The sequence below is a fragment of the Prunus mume genome, linkage group LG4 (assembly GCF_029339155.1).
Source record: "Prunus mume cultivar Tortuosa linkage group LG4, ASM2933915v1, whole genome shotgun sequence".
NCBI classification, from domain to species: Eukaryota; Viridiplantae; Streptophyta; class Magnoliopsida; order Rosales; family Rosaceae; genus Prunus; species Prunus mume.
In genome coordinates this window covers 11,860,854-11,874,260 of record NC_142701.1, presented here as the reverse complement: position 1 = coordinate 11,874,260, position 13,407 = coordinate 11,860,854, and the positions used below count along the sequence as shown (strand labels likewise).

The 13,407-nt window shown below is 35.6% G+C and overlaps 2 protein-coding genes across 3 annotated transcripts; both read right to left on the bottom strand.

Moving 5' to 3' along the window:
* Positions 1–463: 463 nt before the first annotated feature.
* LOC103327864 (protein PAF1 homolog) lies at positions 464–7,163 on the bottom strand. 2 transcript variants are annotated; one of them, XM_089051343.1, is made up of 13 exons: positions 7,060–7,140; positions 5,511–6,955; positions 4,929–4,997; positions 3,873–3,980; positions 3,596–3,776; positions 3,429–3,505; positions 3,224–3,343; positions 2,745–2,850; positions 1,668–1,754; positions 1,499–1,567; positions 1,341–1,412; positions 1,058–1,201; positions 464–949 (listed from the first exon to the last, which is right to left on the bottom strand). In XM_089051343.1, the coding sequence occupies exons 2-13, from the start codon at positions 6,467–6,469 to the stop codon at positions 812–814; spliced, it is 2,130 nt and encodes a 709-aa protein (XP_088907469.1). In that variant the 5' UTR covers positions 6,470–6,955; positions 7,060–7,140; the 3' UTR covers positions 464–811. The 2 variants fall into 2 exon arrangements, with proteins under 2 accessions (XP_088907469.1, XP_016648895.2); XM_016793409.2 differs by having other exon boundaries at positions 5,511–7,163.
* Positions 7,164–9,293: 2,130 nt separating this feature from the next.
* LOC103327835 (histidine-containing phosphotransfer protein 4-like) lies at positions 9,294–10,831 on the bottom strand. The gene is made up of 6 exons (XM_008230203.2): positions 10,681–10,831; positions 10,286–10,416; positions 10,124–10,192; positions 9,912–9,983; positions 9,648–9,720; positions 9,294–9,552 (listed from the first exon to the last, which is right to left on the bottom strand). Exons 1-6 carry the CDS (start codon positions 10,738–10,740, stop codon positions 9,505–9,507), a joined length of 453 nt encoding a protein of 150 aa, XP_008228425.1. The 5' UTR covers positions 10,741–10,831; the 3' UTR covers positions 9,294–9,504.
* Positions 10,832–13,407: the final 2,576 nt, after the last annotated feature.

Genomic DNA, 13,407 nt, shown 5'->3' with positions numbered 1-13,407 from the left:
TGCTACATTGATTATCTCATTTGCTGAAATCATGACCATTTCTATCAACAAATGGGTGTTCCGCCTTACTTTGGACCAAGAAATAGCCTTTAATTTTCTTCCTTTTTCATGTCGAAAGTGTTGAAAAATAACCCAATTCGTTTTTTTGTTTTTGTTTTTGATAAACAAGGGGGGTGAAAGGCCCAACACAAGAAGCTACAATATCAAACCATCACTAACTCAACTTTTTTATTATTTGTGTTAATAAGCTCTCATTTTCGGGTTCAAAATTAATAAATCCAAATCAAGATTTTTCTCATTTTTGGGTTCATCACTCAACCGTGTCCTCCTGTTGTGTCAAGAATTGTCGCTTTTGCTGTTATTTTATAACCATGCAATGCAAGATGGACTGATTATGCTTATTGACATTTTCAGAATGTGCAATGATTCTGACAATTCACAAATTGATAGGGCGGTAGAAAACTAACCGTAAAGAATGGAATATATTCATAACAAAATCAATATTCACAAACTGACGTTGCAAGTAGAAAACTATTGCTGTTATTTTAGACATTCTAACATGTCTAACTTCTTTACAGGGTTTCTATTTCATCTTACCCTTATATGGTATCTAAGGAAAAATGTTTTCTGGCTAAAGATACAGGTAGATATTTGAGGTTCGAATGGACATCCCAACAAGAAGCGGCCAAATTAGTTCACACTCCTTTACATCAAAGCAGCATCCGATTGCAGTTTGTGAATAATCCCAAATTAGTTGACGCGAGTCTACAAGCCTTCATGACAGTCAGCGACATTTACATCAACAGATAAATTAATCAGATAAATCATCTTCAGCACCACTATATTCATCAATATCTTGATGTCGTGCAATCTTCCGTGGTCTTTCAAGGGTATCCTCAACATCAAAGCGTCTTGTTTTCAAATTTGACACAGATCCCCTTGAATAATCCTGAAAGCAGCAAGCCAATTATGTGTATATGCAATTATTCAAATCATTTGATGACTAAAACTGGATACCAAAGGAATTTAAATTTCAACAAATAGCTTATCGCCGTACCCCTGAATCCTTTAGTTCAATTGCGGCAACAGTTGATCTCTGCCTGACGGTCACTCTTGAAGGTGCGGGAAAATGCTCAACCTCATCGCTAGTTTTTCCCTCTTTGGACCTCTTTTTTCTTAAGATAAGCTTTGTGGGAAGGGGCTGCATTGCGAATGGAAAAATTTATAAAGAAGGATAATCTTGATGAATTGTTCCTCAAAACAAAACCAAAAAAAAGAAGCAAAGAGCAAATAATAAATGCACACGTAATAAAGATGAAAATATTAATTCAAGAGGATACCGCATAGCGTGCTTCTTCTTCATCAAATGAAACAAGGTATGTTGTGGGATCATGCACATCATCACCTCTTACCTGTTGAGACATCAAAAGGAATATCTTAAAATATGCAATCAAAAGCTAACTTAATAACTTCTCAAAACCATGGGGATGGTACATACATCATAATGATACTCGCGAACCCAAGAATAAGAGACATCTTCAGATTCATCATACGGATCTTTTGATAGCTGCCACCATTGAAATAAATAATATATGAGCCATGAGATCAGCCTATGAACTGTTAATGCTATCTTCTTCAGATTTAGAAGTCAAAACAAGTATGTCTACCTCATTTGGAGAAGGGACCATGTAAGCCAAAAATTTCTCCGGATTAGCTGGATCTGCGCCTGTTACCTTATAACTTTTCATAATGGCCTGTAGTAGATGATGATAGATGAGACAACAATGCACCAGTTGCCACTTAATAGGATAATGACAAAATATGAAAATATTCAAGTACAACAATGTCCAAAACGCAGACTAAGTTTGATGTAAATGACAAGTCTAAAAATCCATGACATATTAAAACTTCTGTGTCAGGCCAATGCATCTTTTGCACAAAATATTTACTGTAACTCAATATTTTTCTTCCAAAGCCAGGTCGTCAGACTGAAAAAATAAAGAAAAAGAAAACACGATATTTGGATATGAACAGAGTAGAAAGAAAGGAGTAGCATTATTGGCAGTGCCTTTTTGCCAATTCACATGAAAGATGGATTCGGATAAACTATAAGTCAAAAGCAAAAGAGCCGCTCAATCTACAGATACATTCAATTTGAGAGTAGAACGGCCAGGAAAAATTAACATAAAGAACATAGATAAGAAAGGTTCAACTTCATGTAAACAAAGGGATATATGTTGTGGGATGACATGATTACCTAATACAAAAGCAATTCTTTAAATTATTTTCCCAACCCAAATGAAAACTTGATTAGTAAATTGCAACAATTCAACACACACTTCAGGTAAAATTCAAGTAATCAAGGGATAAAGGCAACTCTTAGATTATTTCCCTCTAAATGAATAAGCACCATCTAACACACACTAACAGATAATGAAGGAATACTGCTTCAATTATGGGTACAGGTGGATACAGATTATTTTAGCTCTTTTGTTTGTTTTCCAAACCTTTCACCTAAATCAATTCATGCAATTTTGATGGTCGTCTATTAGTCTTTTGGATTCAATTCCAGTTCACTGTTTTGGGGCTTTTACTTGTTATTATAATGTGATGCAGACTGCAGAATCCTAGAAATGAAGATTTTCTTTAAATTGAAGGTTTGAGAATCTGATTTTATTTTACCCAAAAAAAAGACAAAGAATCTAAATTTATGACCAGAACTGGTTGCATCCATCCCAACTCACTCTTGATTCATAAGCGTCATGACCAGACTGGTCCAATTTGCTGTAGATTTCTGAATCAGCAGTAGGAGCACCATCAAATGCTGCAAGGACAAATTGGTCTTCATACCTGTTACAAAACCATCATCAATAACAGCCCCAAGTTAATGTGTGAATATTCTAGAATGCAATATGATTGCCATAAATAAATGTTTAAGGTTTTCAATTAACCAGCCACCAGCCTAATTGGTCATCATTGACAAATATCTATAATCTGCATGCATGCATGCTCATGCATAAATATAAATGATTTTGATTTCAAAATGTCTGGAATCTGAAATAACAAGCTTTTCATGAGAGCTCAAGCTCGACTTCAACCACAAGCCATTGGCACTACGTATAATAAATTTACTAATTAAGATCAGCAAATAACGGGCTTGTGTGTGAAAGACTAAAGTAATAAATGTTTTTCTTATGTAAACAGAAAATCAGGTACTCCATACCGCTCAAAATCGGGCAACAGAGGTAGAACCTCAACAGGGTATAAATTCTTATTGGTTGCATGAACAGGGCGTGACTTGCAGGCCTCAAATGATGCCTCAATTTCCTTGATTTGTCTTTCCCTGAAAAATGATTCACGACAATTAATTGACATGAGTAATGGACATTGGTTTTACAATCACAAAGGTAGGTAGGCAAAGAGCAAACCTGTCATTAAGGTTGTTCAAAATGTTGCGACCTCCCTTCATTTCCCGCAGTTCTTTTGCTTGTTTTTCAGTTAAAGACTGCAGATGCCAATGCACGTACTTATAACATAGCTCACCAGTATATTTCAAGAAAGACTACTCTTCTAAAATGGAGCATTAATCGACTACCTGTCTCGCAGAGTCCGTGCTAAGAGGAGATATATATTGTGTTTTAACAAGCCATGCAACCCCTTTATCAGTAGGCCGCTCTTTTCTTCTGATGCCATTATTTTTCACAGGGGTTGCTGCTACGTCATCCCGCAATAATTCCTCATCTTCCAAAGCAAGGGGTGGTCTAACACTTGGAGGACTGATTGAACCAGGAAAAAAAAACAGATATTCAGTATTGTCATGCAATAAAAACTACTGACATCTTAAAAAGGTTAGGGCTGTAGAGTAATGATACTTATATACACTGAGGTCAAGCAGGTCAAGAGGTATCCCAAGATCTGGCTCAACAAAAAGCTTGGGCTTGTATGTTTTCTCCAACGATGTTATTGTGTATTTTGTATATCTGGGAAAGGGAGGGAAGATTGCAAAAGTTACCACAAAATAATAATTGATTTGATTTTGGAATTTGATAATAAGATAACAAGGGATAATAATTCTACTCCTGATCATGTGTCATAAAGCCATTATTTCAACAATCAGATTTGATTTCCATAGTGCGAGCTTCAACAAAAACCAAACATGTATGCTGAGTTCCAGACTCTCAATCAAATTTATGCCATAGTAATGAGTGCAAAAACATGATAAAAACTCATCCCGGACTATCCTCTCTCCGCTCCTCCCCCCAACCACCCCAAAAAAAAAAAACATATAACACCTGACCTATGAAAGTCAATGTCCACCACCACACCAACATTTTCTGGATATTATCTTCTACATCAAGAACGACATGTGAACCTGCTCAGCTTGTTCATATTTTCTTGATCGCCCAACTTGATGCATGCAGTTTCAGGCTGTATCCAGTCCATAAATACTGATAGGTTTGCTGCTTCACCAGACTAACAAAGTTCATTTCTAGTCTTCCATATACCCCGTAGGATAAACGCTATGTGGGTCATCAGTAAATCGTTCTTCCCTTGTTTGTTTCCATTCTTTTCATTCCTCTTAAGCTTCTTCCCCTTTTGCACAGTTAATGAAATAAACACCCCCTTCCCCCTTCTTTTTCTCTAATTTGTAGATAATAGTATCACAAAATTATCTCCATTAACTGCATCTTCCATATAAGTGCAGTAGAAATTCATCTTCTTTCCTAAACAATTTTCTACTTGCTCCGATTAATTCCTCCATCTGAAAACCACCCTGATGATTGCTTGCAACCATATGATGCCAATTACTCATTCTTACAACCTCAAAAGGTTACAAAGGTCCATGAACAAAAAACATGCATTGCACACACATATAAGCCTAAATGTACAAATGTTCAAAAGGTTGAGCAACAAAAGAGATCACTTACTGATCTTTGTCTTTCTTCAAAGACAGGAGCTTTGGTTGTGCACTTGGATCTGGAAGTTCATTCCGAAATCTTCAAAGAGCATACAAGTTAGATTGGAGTCATTACTGGCGTAAACAATGAAAGTACTTGACAAGCAGAGAGAAGAACACACACTATTTTTAACTAAATTTACATTGTTCTGTTTTGGCCTGAACTAAAAGAGCATTGGTTAGCCACACAGAATATATAAGATTCATCTCAAATGGTGTTTCACAATACGATAAACAAATAAAAGGCTGAATAAAAAAAGTTTGGAGTCTTATCCAACTATTATTAGGTTCAGCGTACCACCAGTAGCTTTAGACGAGTTCAAAACATTGTGTATTGCTAAAATTGGATCATTGTGTTCTAATAAACATGACAAACTCTAGAAAGTACAAGTTAAACTTAAGCTGTAAGGGAATTAATAAAAAAACATATAATAAAACTGTTATTGATATATCATGTAGTCAGATTCCATCAAAACAGGAAAAGATTAATTTCAATTAAAGCAGAGCAAAATGTGTTCTTCAAACAAAGGTAAGTCATTGTTAACATACTCACTTCAACTTGCATACAAATGTGGTTGGCTTCTTCAGCCTATTTTCAGTCCTTTCGCTGCTCAAGAATGGAGTAGCCCTCCTTTCCCCCATTCGCGACCCTGCAATCGACCCATGTCCTTTCCCAGAAGACAACATCTGTGTCTTTTGCAAAACTGAATTTTGGGAATCCTTCAGCTGCTGCCTATGCTTCTCTTCTTGCCTTTGCTTCTCAAACTCCCTCTTCTTTCTCAATCTCCTCTCTTCCTCTGTCTCCACTCTCCCTGGAGGTCCATTCGCTTTCTTCACTGGCATTGAAGGAACAGGGGGCTTATGCTGTTTTTGAGCAACCCCATGATTCAGATGCCCATGTTCACGCCTCCCCGACACCGACACCTCCCTGGAAGCCCCTTTGTCATGGGATCCTCTATCTACCCCACCATCCTTACTTTGTGGAGGGGGCGGTGGCGGTGAACCCGGGGGTGGGGGTGGGGGTGGGACAGAGGAACTCGGGGAAAAAGGTGGTGGGGGTGGAGGTGGCGGCTGGTGTAAAGGCTGGATTGGCTGGTGACTATATTGTGAATACTGAGAATTCTGGTAGTACATGGGGGCTTGTGGAGGCTGCAAAGGCATTTTATTTTGTGCCACTGGAGGAGCTTGAGGGGGCGGAGGTGGTGGGTATGAAGACTCGGGCGGCGGAGGTGGTGGTGGATAATTGTATTGTGGTGGTGGGTGAGGGTGTTGAGTTCTTGGAGGGCCGTAATTACCATGATTGTAATTGTAGTTTTGAGGATACGACGAAGAAGCTGCAGGCACAGCCCCATCACCACCACCACCACCAGCACTACTAGCATTATATCCCCAATTCTGATTATATTGATTGCCTCTCTGTGAAGGAGGTGGCGGTGGTGTTGGTGTAAGAGGGTTTTGATTCGGCGGCGGCCCGAATGACGATTGGGGCGCGAAAGGCCTGTATGAAGCCATAGCTATGATGATTCTCAAGCACACCAAACAATCAACCACAACCAGAAACAGTCCCTTTCAAATTGCCTCTACAAACTGATAAAACCCCTAAAGCAGCAATTTTTTCTTTATGGCCTCAAATCTCTAAACAGCCAAATACTCCCAATTATAAGCTATATATGCAATTACATATTTTGAATAGCTGCGGAATCATAACAAAATAAATACCAGAACCTGGAAGATAGAAAATTTGAATTAAATGAAGCAGTCTGCATAGCTGAAACCAGATTTGAATGTGAACCCTAGAAGAGAGATAAAAGCCCAGCTTTAGCTCAAAACCCTAAATTCTCAGCTGGAGAGAGGCTGCGAAAACCCTAAGCGAGTGACCGGAGAGACAGATCGGAGGGAAGGAGACGCTTGTTCCTGGCACACGGAGTGTTTGGTGAGCAGCTCGAGTTCGAATCCTCTGGCCCCAATTTCTCTGTCCCCTAGCTAATCTGTTGACACCTGGACAATAACTTAACTCTAATTTAACACTGTTAAGTAAAAAAAAAATAAAAAAATAAAAAAAATTAGAAAAAGAAACAAAGAGCACAGCAACGCCAGCCCACCTGCTCAAAAAATCCCCGACGACAATCCACCTCCCCTCCTCACCAAAAACTCCCAATTATAAGCTATATATGCAATTACATATTTTGAATAGCTGCAGAATCATAACAAGACATAAGATTGCGAAGCCCAATAATTCCAAGTCATGAAAACATGCGCAAAAAATTTAAAATCAAAGATGATTAGGCAAAATCGAGCATGAATCTTCCGTATTTGGTATTAATTAAACAATAAATAAGCAAAATCGAGTGAATCACGGACCTAATTTGAGATGAGACAAGTAGGGGTGAGTGCGATTTGATCCAGTTCAGTTTTCACCTCACATCGAAATTGGAATCGCGGTCGATACTATTTAAACAATACGATTCTGTTCGATTTTAGTGAAATTTTTTATGAAACTTGTTGGTTTGATTTAAATATGTTTTGGTGTATTTTTTATTTTTTCAGTTTTGGACCGGATATTGAAATTATTTTTTTATTTAAAAATTCCAACTAAAATTTACTTTTTGGGCTTAAAAATTCACAAATGATTCAATTTCATACAAAAAGAGATGATTGGGTCTTGAAAAGAAATGTGCTTTGAAGTTGGGCTTGGGGAAATATTAGTTATGAGATTAGAAATTTAGTATTGGACTTAAATAATTTTAAAAATATGGAGTCGGTCCGGTCCATTCTGGTCTAGTTTTGTAAAGTGTGAAACTTGTATTATAATTGGTTTGAACTGGTTTGGCCTGGTTCGGTGCCAGTTTGTTGACTTTTTAGTCAACACAATTTTTTCCCTTTTTTCCATTCGATGCAGCTCAATGTTCCCATTTTCCGGTCTCGATGCCCACCCCTAGAGACGAGGCTCATGCTTTGATAATGTCAGTAGGGGGTTTCTGCAATTTTCACTAGCATCGAAAAAAAATTCACAGAAAAGAGAGAGATTTTATTTTCTTTAATTTTTAATTTTTGGTTTTTATATTTTGACTATCATCGAGGTGATTACTGGCCTCTTTGTTTCTTTTTTAAAATTTTCTGTTTTTATTTTTTATTTTTTTACTTATCAGCGTTAAATTAGAGTTAAGTTAGTGTCAAGATGTCAACAAATTAGCTAGAAGATAGAGAAATTGGGGCCAAAGGACTCCTTCATCTTTCATCAATTTCTTGATTGGCTTGGCTTCATATATGGTTCTTACAAATTTATTTATGTCCTTTTTCTTTCCTTTTTACCCAAAGTTTTATGGTATTTGCCTCATCTTAGTAAACTTACTTTATCTTCCTAGATACAAAAGAAAACTTAAGCTAAATTTGTATTATGTTGTTCCTTCCCTGAGAGCACCTCCAGCGTTGTTGGTTTGCCCGGGCAGCAGGGAGCCTAGGCCCAGCTTTTGGCTCCAGCCCACAAAGGCAAGACTAGGCAGTTGATGGGGCCACAAGCTGGGCAGGCCCAAAGGCAAATCTTGCATGGGTTTCTTGACGTCATTGATGACATCAGAAACTAAAAAAAAAATTAAAAAAATTAGAAAAAAAATACCAAAAATTTCAGAATTTATATATATATATAAATACCTAGTCCTATTTTTCACTTCTCATGCCAAAATTAATGGTTTAAGTATAAAAAATATAAAATAAATTAAAATAAATAGTAATTGCCCTTGCCGTTGCCATTTGGAGTGGAACCAAAAAATGCAAGGCTGACACTATTCACGTGAATAGTGTCAAACCTTGCCTTGCCCTTACCTTTCTCTATCTCACCTAAGCCATATGACTAGAGGTCGTAACCTCATAATTACAAGAGACAATTATCAAGTTTCCCAAAATTGGAATCAATTTTTCCGTTAACAATTTCAGCATACATCCCATCTTTTGGTATGACAATCCTTTCCCAAAATCATCAGGGGCATCCAATCCTTTCTCATTTTCAAATACGGGTATCAAAAATGATTTTACTGTTTTTAGCTCGTAGAAAATTGTTCTCCATTTAAACTACCAAACACATTCTCAAATCTTGAAAATTGTAAAACGTTACGGGACGATCCTTAAGTATCTCTTCATCTATGCTTTTGCCTCCCTCTCTCTCTCTCAACCAAATATTATAAAATAACTAGTTATCTGGTAAGAGTGATACAAATTTAGTGGGCATTGATTTGGGCCTCAAGCCAAGGGTGAGTTGATCCAACCTCAGAAATTCTGAAGCATTCTCATTGTATATAATAAAGCCCATTTCATATTCTGGCAAGAAACAGGATAATCATGAAGAAAAAAAACTTAATTGCTTAGCATTTTCATTGAACACATAATATAAGCTTACATGGATATTAGAATCCAAAACCACCTAATTAAGTCTCCTAATACACCGTCATTAATCTAACGGAGGTTGGTGCACATACATAGTACAAAATCCACCAACCACTCATATTAATTGTAGCCTCTGCCTCTCTCTCTGGCTGTTAATAATTTTCTCTTCACTTGGGGCGACATGCTGCCTCAATAGGCCCAGCTTGCCTTGCCATCTGAAAGAAAAAAAAAATTACAAAAAAAAAAAAAAAAATTCAAAACACATTTATATATATATATATATATATATATATACTGGTGTAGAGTTTACCTGAAAATAAGCCTCAAGCCTCTTCTTTAGTGTTGCATGCTCTTTCTTCAATGCTTGGAAAGTCCTCATGCATCTGGATTTACCATCAAAACTTTTAAGTGGCCTACCAATTTTATCTACACATTTTGCCCCTTTTTAAAATTTATTCTCCATATTATCAATTTATTTTGTACGAATATAAAGGGAGATGATTCGAACTCGAGTTAAGAGAATATAATTATAATAAGAGTTTTTTAACGATTGATGCTAAGATTGTGTACGTACCCTTCTCCATTTCCTGCGTCACAATATTCCCTGAACTGTTGGCACTCAGCTTTTACTTTTTTGGCTCCGATGCTGCACCAATGAAGAGAAATATGTTTGGTTGGGATTAAATCTTGTCATCTCAACGGCCAACACAGAATATACTTACAGATTCTTTTCTAATATCTCTTAAAATAATAACAAAATGAGGACGTTTTATTTTTATTTTTTACCTTGAGCTACTTCCCTTGAACTGATGCATGTAGCTGTCCAACTTACTAAAATCACGAGGGGTCTTCTCTCTGCATATATACATTACTATATATATAATCAACCAATATATATGTATTGTCATTGAATTTTATTTTAAAAGTAAACATCATAATTTGACTCACAGTGCCAGCTCTATGGCTTGGAGTGATCTGTATGAATCTCGGTAGTACGACGTTGCAATTTCCTCCACAAAATTTGGGTTAGAGTCATCTTGCAACTCCTCCAACTGAATAAACTGTTCGTCCAGAAATCCCTGAAATTCCCATAAGTAATTTAAAAATGGATGATGTAAATTTGCATGCACGTATCCATTTTATTGTTCTGGGATTATTGTGCTATTTTGCGAGAACTTAATGGTGTCATTTGCATTACATGTATGATATGTACAATGTCTCCCTGCATTAGTACCTTGTAAAATATAAATTACGAGTTTGAAGATTAAGAAAGTGAGGAATTTAAATTTGAAAAGAAAAAGGGAAAAAGAAAAGGTAAAGAGATGAAGAAGAAAAAGAAAAACCTGATCAAAGAGGGACTGCCTCATGAGACGAACCTGCCTACGCGACTGGTTTTTGTCCATTTTGTGAGAAGGGTAGAAAAGCAAAGGATAATAAAGAAGATATATTTTGGAGAGAGAGAGAGAGAGAGAGAGAGAGAGAGAGAGAGTTGGAAGAACAATGTGTGATGAGATAAATTAAGGAGCAAGGAGGGATTTATATATATTTGGTTGGGTGTGTGTAGGAGGGGAACTGAGGCTGAGGGTTGAACGTGGACAACTTTCCATGAAGAGGGAAGAGCATGAAGTGATTGAAGGTAGTATTGGCAAATTCGATTCTGGTACTAAGTGATAAATAAATAAATAAATAAACTATTGGTATTAATTGTTTATCTATCTATATATATAAAGCAAAAGGTAGAAAACGGTGAAACATACAAAATGCCAGAAAATATATTGGTTAATTTAAACATTAAGAATTGAAATTATTAATTAAATGAGGATAATATGATAAATACACATTTTTTCATATTAAAAAAATTAAATTTTAAAAAAAAAAATCAGAAACCAAGCCCTACTTTTATGGAACATAACTACCTATTGTTATTTTTTTTTAATTCTAAAAATAAAATAAAAAAGAAAAAGAAAATCAACTGGCACATGCTGATCAGCATGTGCCAAAGGGCTAGTGAATATTATGTTAAATCTGGAATGACCTGCTTCTGCATGTAGACAGATTCTAAATAGTAAATACCCCCTCATTTTAGATATTATCATTTTTTTAATTGAAATGAGTTGAATTAAAATGCCCATATTCTCCAGTGGAGACAACAAAAGGGTGATTAGATAGCAACATATATATACTGATTCAAAAAAAAAAAAAATCAATGACATTCCAATATTTTTTTTAGGATCTTTCATATTGAGAGAGACGATAATATATTAAACTTACACACATTTTATATATGCTTTGCATTTATCTATATACTCTTCCGAGATTTTATAGTCATCAATTGGTTAAATTCTTCGAATAATTTGGTGAAAAAGAGGTACGATAATATATTCCCCTTTATGATTAATTAAGTCTGCTGCTTTCACTAACGTGGGAAGTGTGCTCATTAATCGAAAGGTACATATTTCCAATAGAAGGAGTGAGTTGGGTTAAAAAAAAAAAAAAGCAAATTCATGGTTTGATGCGGCTCTTTGGCATATTTTAGTGGCCACCTCAAGCATGCATGAATATGAGACAAACAATTCATCCTGAAACTGAAAGAACCCAAAAGCTAGCATGAACTAAAGCCAAAAGAATGCATATATATATATATATATATATATATATATATATATATGCATGACAATGGATGGGAAGGCTGATGATTACGGGCATGTTTGGAAGTGATTCTACTAGGGCAGTTCTATCTACAGGGCAGGTTGAGCTGCTGCCCAGCTCAAAATTTTCAAAAAAAGATAAATAGCTAAATAAGTTTATCTCAGCCCAAAAAAAATATTGAAATTCTATCTCTATATGTCCAGCTAAAATAAATAAATAAACCCTATCTCTATCTTCATTTGTCCCACCGTAACTTTTCCCATCATGCTTTTCTTGTGGATTGAAACTTTCCTTTAAATAATGAACATTTTCTCTATTTTCTCTTTCTCCTCATCACTTTTGTCTCATTCCTTTTTCTTCTTCTTTTTTCCAGTCATTTTCTTCCTGATTCTCTCTTTTTTCTTTAATGCGTCTCTCTTGTAGAATTTGGGTTTGTTCTGATAAATTGAATTTATGGCTTATTGAATTAGGATTTCTAAATTGAATTGGGACTTGTGAAATAAGAGCTTTGAATTGTGAATTAGGTTTCTTAATGTTGGAGAAATTATCTGATATGTTCTTTTAAGCCCAAAAGGAATGATTTTTTTTTCTTTTAGAATGGTTTACTTGGGTTCAAATGAATGTATGATATTTTTTAGGCTTAAATGTTAAAATGGTCTCATGGTCTCTCTCTCTCTCTCTCTCTCTCTCTCTCTATAGAAACAAAAAGCCCTTACCTGACCAGCTCCCAGCAAGATCTTCCCTAACCCAACAATTGCCTAGCCATTTGCCCCATCCTCAGTCGTGGCCCCCAAATCTTCAACCCCATCTCTCCCTCTTCTATTGTACGCCTCCGTTCATCACCATCCCGAACCCCGCAATAGTCACCCCCTTTCTTACTACTCACTCGCTAAGCAGCCCTTCTCCTTTTCGAACTACGCCTATCCTTTTTTTTTTCTTCAAGTCTTTTTACTTTTCTTTTAAGGGAGATTCACTATTATACCCAATATAGGAGCCCAAATTATTAAAATAAAAAAAAAAACTTATATGAAATGAACTTTAGAAACACACCTAAAGCTCATTTACAATATAACAAAAAGGTTTATAACTTTTTTTAAATTACAAAACTGCTATTGATTTCTTAAAACAAACCTAATCCCAAAACCTCATTAAAAAAAATCGAAAACACTTAATAAGGCATCAAAGTAATTTAATAATCAAAATTAAATTCAATAGGATTCAACTATCATTTTTTGGGTTTTTTTTTGTTTGTTTATAGAAATTAAATGGTATAAGGTTTATTTATAGTTTTAGTGCTAAGAATGAGTTATATGACTAAATATCTTTTTTTTTTTAATCTAATGTTATGTTAGTTTAATTGAAGTTTTAATATATTTTTAAATAAATCCAACTTTAAAAAGAATAAAAATTTAAACATCTTT